At 43.1% G+C, this 9863-nt stretch overlaps 1 protein-coding gene across 2 annotated transcripts in view; it reads left to right on the forward strand.

Moving 5' to 3' along the window:
- Window positions 1-9362, forward strand: part of GASK1A (golgi associated kinase 1A) — a 34143-nt gene extending 24781 nt beyond the window's left edge. For both annotated transcript variants that reach the window (XM_054991802.1, XM_054991801.1), the window contains exons 3-5: window positions 4939-5061; window positions 6092-6195; window positions 9034-9362. In XM_054991802.1, coding sequence (XP_054847777.1) covers window positions 4939-5061; window positions 6092-6195; window positions 9034-9238 — 432 coding nt within the window. In that variant the 3' untranslated portion in view covers window positions 9239-9362. The remainder of the gene's footprint in view (window positions 1-4938; window positions 5062-6091; window positions 6196-9033) is intronic.
- The last annotated feature ends 501 nt before the right edge of the window (window positions 9363-9863 follow it).

Here is a 9863-nt window from a genome sequence, read left to right on the forward strand (position 1 = left end):
AGTCTTGCAAAGAACAGCTGCTCGATGAGATTCTCTACCGGGGAATCTCTATCTCTTTCAAAAAGCCACTTGGATTTTCCTCGGAGAGCTGGGGAGGGGGAGAATGTAACAGAAGGCAGAAAAAAAGCTGAGGCTTTTTGCAAGAGAGAGAGAGAAAATGCCGCCCATTGCAATTCTCACTTCATTGTGATTGTCTATCCAGCTGCTCCTTCTCTCTTTTCTGTCTCCCCTCCCCTCTTTCCTCTTTAAATTTTTTTAAAAAGTTCATTGCAGGATTGATGAATCACTGGTTTGAAAACACCAAGAAGTTTGCTTTTTATTTTCTTGCAGAGAGCTCTGCAAGTGAAATTGACCGACCTTCATCAATTTCACCTCCTAGCTAAGTAGAGGAATCTGGTCAATTTCACCCCCTAGCTAGGAGGTGAAATTGATGAATGTCAGTCAATTGCACTTGCACAGGGCTCTCTGCAAAAAGAATAAAAGGGAACTTCCCCTTGGTGCTTTCAAACCAGTGATTCATCCAACGGCTGATCTTTGTAACACTACAAATCCCAGGGAATCTTGCAGGACCTGACGAGTGCCATGCATATCGTGTAGTTTCCCTCTAAGAAGGAACAAAATAAAGAAATTTAGTCCAAACAAGCTTCTAGAGGCCAGTTCAACACATGCATCTTTATATGAGAGCCAGAATCTGGGAGACCCAGGTTCGAATGTCCACTCTGCCATGGAAACTCTTCGGGTGACCTTCGGGTAGTCAACCATTATCAGCCTAATGTGCCTCACAGGATAAAATGGAAGAGAAGCCACCTCGGGACCCCGCTGGGGAGAAAGGTGGGGTATAAATGAAGTAAATAAATCAATAATAAATAACTATTTTCTCCACATGATCACCGCACACCTTCTACAAGTTCAGATGGTGAAATCTCCATGAGAACCAGATTGGGCACAGATACAGCTCATCACATCCAGCAGCCATTCCCATGATTTGCTAGAAACAATCCTGCTGCCTTCTTGGAAATTGCTTCCATTGCTCTTAAGATCGAATGGGTGACATGACAGCCTCCATGAGATCACATGACTCTGGATGCATTTGGTGGAGGAGATTTTGACTGTGTGAATCATTCCACAAAGAGTTTTTGGTCATGCTGAGAAGCAACCATTTTACAGAACAGTTTAGAAATTAAATTCCACAGAGATGAGAGTTTTTCCATTATTAAATGTTACTATAGGAATTTCCCACAACTGTATTATTTGCAGCTTCCTTAATATATGGCTGTTTCATACAGCTTCCCAAAGGCCACCAACACTGATTGAAATTCATCATAAAACTCCCCAGACCTCACAGAGGTACTATTGTAATTTTTTTTTTATAAACCAGCTTGATTCACTGATATCATTCTGATCACTCTTCAAACAGCTCTCCACAGAAATAAGGGTTTGCTGCCAAGAAAAGTTGTCAGAAGAGAGGGTGTACTGTACTCTGAACAGCCTTTGCAAGCATCTATGTATTGCAACTCTCTCTGATTCTAACAGAATTTGCTATGTGTATACAACCTAGAAATGGGCTTGATCAGTTTAATTACTGCAACTCCGTTCTCTGGTACTTGCATAATTGAAAGTACCGTTTCAGAAAAAAGTTCAAGGATGTGATCTTGTGACCATCTAAGATAGCAAATGATTTAAGCTCAATTATTGTATGAATATAAATGATGACAGAGCAGAGGCAATTTCCAACACTTGATCTAAAGCATCTGGCAACTCAAAAAGCCAGTTTCCGTTTGAGATTATACTGATGCTATGCTTGCATGTATACATGCAGGCCTATCTATGTGCCTTCCTCCCCTCCTCAATTTATTCTATAGTTAATAAATATAACTAAAAATCATACCATTAATTCTTTTGTTCAATGGGGCTCACAGCTAGGAAAGTGTTCTTAGGATTGCAGCCTCTCATTTTTTTACACGTGCCCACACACACACATCTAAATCTGTTTATCTCTACAGACGCATGCAATACACTTAGGCAAATTCCATCTACATCAAAACATGTTTCCAGCTAGTTCAGCGGGGCCAGAATGAGCATATGGTGTGGGAGATCTGGACCAACAACTGGACATATAGAAGAACTCATCTGCCTGCAGATCTCTCTTGTGAGATTGTGTATATGTTACAATGTAGTAAAAAAGTCATCTTTAAAAATTATTACCAATAATACAAAATGTTTATCTTGTTGTTTATGAAATGCATGAATTACCTTTTCATTTAAAATGTTCACCTGTATATAGCATTAAGCAGATAGATAAAAGCAAATTACCAAAGGAGCCTCATTTCAAGTGTGCTAGCTGCTTGACTTTGGACTGGCTCCAGGAAGTATTTCTGTGGGTGTACACACATGAAAAAGTGCACTTATTTGAAGGCAATATTGTGAACTGTAGCTGTCCAAAGTTAGTTGATAGTATTAGCCAGGGGTCATTTCGTAGAAAAAGAGCTGCAGGAACTCATTAGCTTAACTCATTAGCATATGCCACACCCCTTGATCAGGCCAAAATGGCTGGGATTTGGCTGCTGCCAGACAGGAGAGTGTTACCCCACCTGGCAGTGGCCTGATCAGGGCCCTTTTGGCCCCAATCCAGGCCAAAACAGGCCCAAAATGGCTCAAAATGGCCATTTTGGGTACATTTTGGCCTGGATTGGGCCCAAAATGGCCCAGATCAGGTCAGTACTGGGCAGGGGAGGGGTCCCCCACCAGGCACTGATGCAATCTTGGCAGTTTTGGTCCTGATCCCAGCCAAAACGGGCCCCAAATGGCCAAAAAAGGCCATTTGGGCCCCGTTTGGGCCCAGATCAGGGCTGAAACAGCCTGGGTCAGGTCAGTGCCAGGTGGGAGAAAGTTCCCCCACCCATCACCGAACTGATCCAGGCTGTTTTGGCCCCAATCCAGGCTGTTTTGGCCCTTATCCAGGCCAAAATGGGCCCAAAATTGCCGAAAAGGGCCATTTTGGGCCCGTTTCGGCTTAGATTAGGGACGAAACAGCCAGGATCGGGCTGTTTTGGCCCAGATTTGGGCCATTTTGGCACCAATCGAGGCCTAAATGGCCCTAAAGCCAGGTGGGCAGGGCCACCTGACTTGGGGGAACTGCCGGAACACCGTTCCGGTGCATTCCCCCTCAAAATGAGCCCTGGTAGTAGCTGTAATTTGAATGCACGGCCCATTGCAGGGGTGAGGTTTCACATATAATTTCCCATGGAAATTATTTTGGGAGTCATCCTTTACATGCAAAGTGAGGAATATTAAGATGGTAGTCCTAAATACGTTTATTTAGGAATGAGCTTCTTTGACCCTTGTTAGGCTTGTTTCAGGGTAAACCTATGATGACCAGTGAGGCAGGGCTGCCTAAAATTTAGCAATCTGGATTTAACGCAGTGGGGGAAATATTTTTTTCTTCCTAGATTATTCCAATTCAAAACGTCGTTTCTTACTGTGTGTTAATATGTAATTTTTGGCAGGTATGGCAGAGATGAACGGATGCATAGGAATTTATGTGCTGGAAGGCAACAACGAACAAGTTTTTCTTCCAGAAAAATGAACACTTTGTGTCAGTACTTCTGGTTTCCAGTTTTCAAAAAACAATAGCTACAACAACTATTCTATAATGATGATTTTTAGCACACCAAAAGGCTTGTGTTCCCTTAGTGGGACTTCTAATTTTTTGTTCTTAGAATAGCAAATGCCTAAATCACATTTCAGATTGCTTTGAAATCTCTTGCAGGGTTCAAAAGTGGTTTGTTGTGTGAGAGATAGGAAGTACCTGTTGGGTTTTCAAAACTTAAAAAGCCAAGTTCCTCAAGAATTCTGCTGATTCCACATACTGAAAAAGTATGATCTCGTGGAATGGCACACAATGTCACCCGCTCATGTGGGTAGGTGCTGTTACCTAAGTCTTGATTTCAGCTCGCCTCTCCTTATCTCATCCCTGTTCTATCCCACCTAAAAAACAAGTTAGTTGAGAGGTCAGTCATTTCAGTGCCACCAACTGTGTAATAGAAGCTCTCCAATATCTTTGGGAATGTGTTAGTATTTTCCCTGGCAACCATTGAAGGTGAGAAAGCAGAGACATAATGGGATGACTGCCAACTCTCACACATTTAGATATTCTGTTGACATGCCATCTGCTGAAATGGTGAGAATATCTGCTCAGCTTTCCTTAGAGAAATAGCCGTGCCTTCGTGTATCAGGAAATCAAACCCAGAAGCCTGCCAGTTCGCTGGCATAAGGACTGAGAGCATGAATTGTGCGGTGGGAAGGCCCAAATGGTGTGATAGAGACACCATTGGTTTCCATCTGTACATTCATCCAACCATTGTCTCAGGTGGACAAGTTTTGCAAGTTGTGATAAATGCTTAAAAATCTGTAAAAACCTGTTTGACAGGAGGTGACAGTGGGGTTTCTTCCACACACAAATTTAGCTCCAAAACTGCAAAAAAAAATTGGTGGTGGTGGGGCCTTCCACACAATCTTTTTCTCACTGAATCCCCTCCTCATACTTGCTTTGGTACAGTCTTTCCAGAATGATCACACTTGAATTGGATGGAACCTTGTTCAGTTGGTCAAGGGAGTCAGAAAAAAATTCTACCAGTGGAAGGTTCCTCACATAGCCAAAGGGAATCCACTCCAGTGCCTCCATTTAACCTAAAATGGCCATCTAAACCTAAAATGGGCGAGAAGGGCCTTCAGTCTCTCCCCTGTATTGTTTTCCTGTCATGAAATGATCCTGGAGTGTTATTTGGCGGGGGGGGGGGGGGCTGCACAGGCAGTATTCAGTAGTAGGCCTAAGGTCTTGCTTGGACCTTAGCCATCACAAAAGACTGCTTTCACATACATGGTCATTGTTTGATATAATGAATTTCTGATACCTCTGAATGTTCTACATCCCCCCAGGTCCATGACCGCCTGGATCGATACTGCTGTGGCTTTCAGCCAGATCCTTCTGAGTCCTGCATTCAGGAATTGCTCCATGAGAAATGCCGAAACCCCTCTGAGCTGGCCTTGGTTCATATCTTGGTATGCCTCTCCCAGTTGTTGCAGTTTGTTCTCATTCCAACCTCAGTTTTTTTACGGATTAGCCTACTTATACATTCCCTCTTCTCATTATGTTTCTTTCTGGGCTAAATAGAGAAAATGTCTAAATTCAGTGGGGAGGCAAGGAAAGGACAAATGTGAAATCTGTCTGGGAGAGCAGATACTTGCATTGCAAATCTTAAAAAACCTTCTAAACCCATTGACTGTTTCACGGCAATTTAGCTAACAACGAGAGCCCAAGTATCATTTCTTTACCATATAGTAATATCTCCTACCCAACATGCACACATAGAGAATCCCATCCTATAGCAATATTTTATTAGTCATGAAAGAACATTGTTCATTTCCTCCCTGAAACAACATAAATAGGCCACATCATAGGGCATGAAGTCAGATGCTGGTATATTATGCACCAGTTGTGTCCTTTATATACCATTGATGTGGGTGACAGTAGCACAGTTGCTACCAAGCGAATATATTAATAGGAGATTTTTTACACAGTGGGACAGAAAATACGACACAATCCAGCTGCAAAGAATTAGTTGTACGTCCTTGATTTATGCAGGAGAGTTACAGAACCCTCCTCAGCAGTGATATCCTTCGATGGAAGTCAACGGGTTTAGAAGGGTGCAACTCTGCTTAGGATGGCAATCTTAAGCAACTAGGGGGCTTAGATTATTTCAGCTGGCAAATGTCTCAAGAGTCTTTAGTTTTCTGGTTCTGAATGATGCAGAAAAAGGAAACTAGGAAACCCATCCATAACAATCCTGTCTCTGAAAACACCATCAGAATTTACTTTGGGCTCCTAGTCCCACCTGTGCTTCCATACAGAATAAACCCTCATCAAGATGCCCTAGCCTTCCCTCTCTGAGTTTTGCTGACTAACATATTGCTGGGAGGCCTGGGAGACTGAATGATTTTCCTAAAAGTATCAAATTTCCTTAAAACATTATGTTATAGATGGCATGCCCGCTCCATGCTCCATGTTGTCGAGTGTATTCTTCTTTTCCAGATCCGCAAGAGCAAGCCTTCTCACTTAGTATTTATTGACAATGCAGGCAGGCCCCTCCACCCAGAAGCAAAACTCAACTTCAGGCTGCTGCAGGGCATCGATGGGTAAGAAATGTTCTTAGAAGAAAGTATGCGAGTTTCAGTGCTAATGATGCTTCTCTTCCCTTTCATCCTCTGGAATATTTTTTGCATAGCTAGAAATTAGAAGCATATATTTAGACAGGAGACAACTTCAAACATTTGGTGGAAATAAATGGGATTTGCTGTCTTTATTCTCAGGCACTCCCACAAAGCCCAGCTCAGAGCTGCCTCAAGTATCCTCTTTCCACGTTGCTCCAGTAGGGACCAACAGTGGGGTACAGAGCAAGCCCAGGTGTTGCTTTTCCTGCAACACATCATGGATTCCAGACAGCATGGATTCCAGGCAGCAGTGGCACTGGTGCAGGAGGCAATGACAGGCCCAAGACATCCATGTTGCCACCTTCCACTTTGCCACCTGCTCTGCCAGCTTAGAGGACAAAGTAGCTGCTTGGGTCATTTGGGCAATGGACCAGTCCTACTCCTGCTATACTTACACTCACTTTGGAAACTGCTGCCTTCTTGGTCCCAGAAACAGAAACTAGATGACATGCTATTCCTTTCTCTTTCTGAAGGAACTTCTGATGGAAAGCTCTGCAGTAGCACTTGTATGTATCCCCTTCCCAGAGCACCTTGGGGGATGATTGCTCCCAAAGAGTCATTACCTTTTGGTCTGTCCTTAAAAAGTATATGTGTGTGTGTGAGGGAAGGAAAGCAAGAAACCTGTCAATCTCCATATTTTTAGATCCTCTTAATTGTGTGTGGGGGGAAGGGGGGAGAGTTAGTTGAAAAGGCCTTTAGCCCAAGAACCAGTACCTCGGATTAAATGCAAGAAGGTAGTTGTATTTATTTATTTTATTTTTATTTATATAAAACATTTCTTAGCCATAGGCTTGCCATACTCCCTCCTGGAATGGAGAACTGCTGTCCCCACCTGCCACCCCCTTGGCCACCTTCACTTGGTTGGTGAGGAGGAAAGGCACTGGGGGAGAGAAGTGCGCACTCCCACATCAAGCTGGAAAATAACACCATTTTCTGGCACGACGGAGGAGTTGTGGATCATGCTGAAGCCCAGTTCATTAAACATCGCTCATTTTGGAGACAATTTAATTAATTGGGCTTCAGCACAACCTGCAGCTCCCCCGTCATGCCAGAAAATGACATCATTTTCCAGCACGATGGGGGAGCATGGGAGAGCACATGCTTTACGTGCATGTGGGACGTAAGTACCCCTCTGTTCCCCTCTGCTTCCCAGCCTCCTGCACTCTGGTTTGGGGCAACTGGGGCCACTGGCAACCCTAATTAGTTGCCTTTCTACTTTGCAGGAACTCAAGGCACTTTACAATATAGATAATAATAAAATGAATAAAAACAAAGTTTACAACTGCCAATGGACACAAATTTAATTAAAAAAACAGCCCTAAATAAATCAGCTGTGAAAGGGCCATAATTATGGGACAGCCACTGAAAGGGCCTTCTGTCATATACTCACCAGGTACACTTCTTTAGCTGATGGGTCAGAGGAACATATGAGAGAAGATGGTCCTTCAGATACCCCATTTCCAAGCCATAGAGGGCTTTAAGGGTCAAAACCAACATCTTGAATTGTGCTCGGGAGTGGATTGGTAGCCAGTGTAAATGTTGTAATATCAGGTCACATGTTTCCAAGAGCTGACCCCAGCCAGTAGTCTTGCTGCAGCATTCTGCATTAGCTGCAGCTTCCAAACACTCTTAAAGGATAGCCCCAAGAAGAGTGCATTACAGTAGTCCATTCCAGATGTAACTAAGGCATGGATCACTGTTGTTGGATCTGACTGAGCAAAGAACAGACGCAGCTGATGCACCAACCGAAGCTAGGCAAAAGTGCTCCAGACCACTGCAGCCACCTGGCTTTCTAAGGTGACCACTGTCTCAAGCAGCACTCCCAAGCGGTGCATATGGCTTTTCAAGGGGATTAGAATCCTGCCAAGGCACAGGAGATCTCAAGTTCCTGCTATGCCTTTCTATTAATCCAGAGAACCTCTGTTTTGTCAGAATTCAGTTTGCCCTCATCCAGCCCACACTGAGTCCAAGCACCATTTCAAAACATCAACAGCGCCTTTGGCATTAGATAGAAAGACAGAACTGGGCATCATCTGTGGATTGGTGACGCCGCAGCTTAAGTGCCTGATGACCTCTCCCAGTGGATTCATATAGATATTAAACAGCACAGGGAATAAGATTGAACCCTGTGGAACCCGACAGGCCAATACCCAAGGAGCAGAGCAGGAATCCTCCAGTACCACCTTCTGAGATTGACCTCCCAGATAGGATTTGAACCACCATAACACAGTGCCTCTTAGTCCCAGTACCAGCAGGATACTATGGTCAATAGTACTGAAGGCAGTGCTGAGAGATCCAGCCAGGCTAGCAGGGGCACATTCCCCCTGTCTAGTTGTTGTTGGAGGTCTATTGTAGGAAAAGTCTATTGTATGAGAGCCTATTGTAGGAAAAACATAGCAGTCCTATGACACATTAAAGACTAATCGTTTTATTGTAGTATAAACATCCATGGATTAGGGTCCACTTCCTCAAATAAATTGGGCTCAGTCCATGGAAGCTTATGTCACAGTTAAAGTATTAGTTTCCAAGGAGCGGCAGGATTTTGCTGCATTTTTTTACCAGATGGATAGTGTTCAGTGCATTGATGTAAACTTTTTAGCCTGGGAATTATTTAACATAAAATATCAAAAGGTTATGAAGCTGAATGATTGAGGGAGCTGCAATAGGGCTGGCTCATATGTTGCCTTCTTGCTTGAATGCCGCAGCTTATGGGCTTCTCTCTTCTAAGCTCTCTTTATTTCTTGTTTTAATTTTCGTTGTCAGGTTTCCTGAGACAGCAGTGGCTGTGCTCAGATCAGGATGTCTGCAGAACCTGCTTTTGCAGTCGCTCTATGTGGACGAAGAATTCTGGGAAAGCCAGGGTGGATCTGAGGGACTGAGGCACTGGCTTCAAACCATTGACAGAAGAGGACAGATCCTGCTGCAGTATATTCAAACACACAATTTGACAGACACTCAAGAATCGTGACTTTAGACTTCTGGCAAGGAGAGTGAGGGACACGCTGGCCTGCTGTGAAAAGGAACATTCAGCCATGTGGCTAGACCTCTGTGGGAAGTTGTCAGCAAACCCACAGGCACTTGAATAATAATGTAAATTCTGTAATATGTGACATTCAGAAAATAAAATTAATTAAAAAAAAAATGAAACAGTGAGCTGGAACATGGATAATATGGTACTGTTGCATGTGTACTGGAATACATGAGGCTGTAATCCATTCTGTCCAGTTTTGCAACAAAAACTATTTATTTATTTTCTTTATTTATAGCCCACCTTTCTCACTAATAGTCAAGGTGGATTACAAAATATTTTTTTTAAAAACTCAATGCAATCAGACAGCATAAGGCATCAGACGAACAATACAATAATTACAGAATTAGAAAACAATGCATTCAAAAACAGTATGACTTACTATACCCATACAGAGAAAAGATTAATAATGTGGTTAGATAATACATACAATAAACACTGCAGTGGTCTGCAATCCTATTCACTTTATAAAAGTGCCTTTCTGAGCCATTCCATTATACTACCACCCTTTTCCCTTTATAAAAATGCCCGCCTGAAAAGTTCTGTTTTACATAACCTGCAGAAT

This window comes from Eublepharis macularius, chromosome 11 (genome assembly GCF_028583425.1).
Source record: "Eublepharis macularius isolate TG4126 chromosome 11, MPM_Emac_v1.0, whole genome shotgun sequence".
Classification (NCBI taxonomy): Eukaryota; Metazoa; Chordata; class Lepidosauria; order Squamata; family Eublepharidae; genus Eublepharis; species Eublepharis macularius.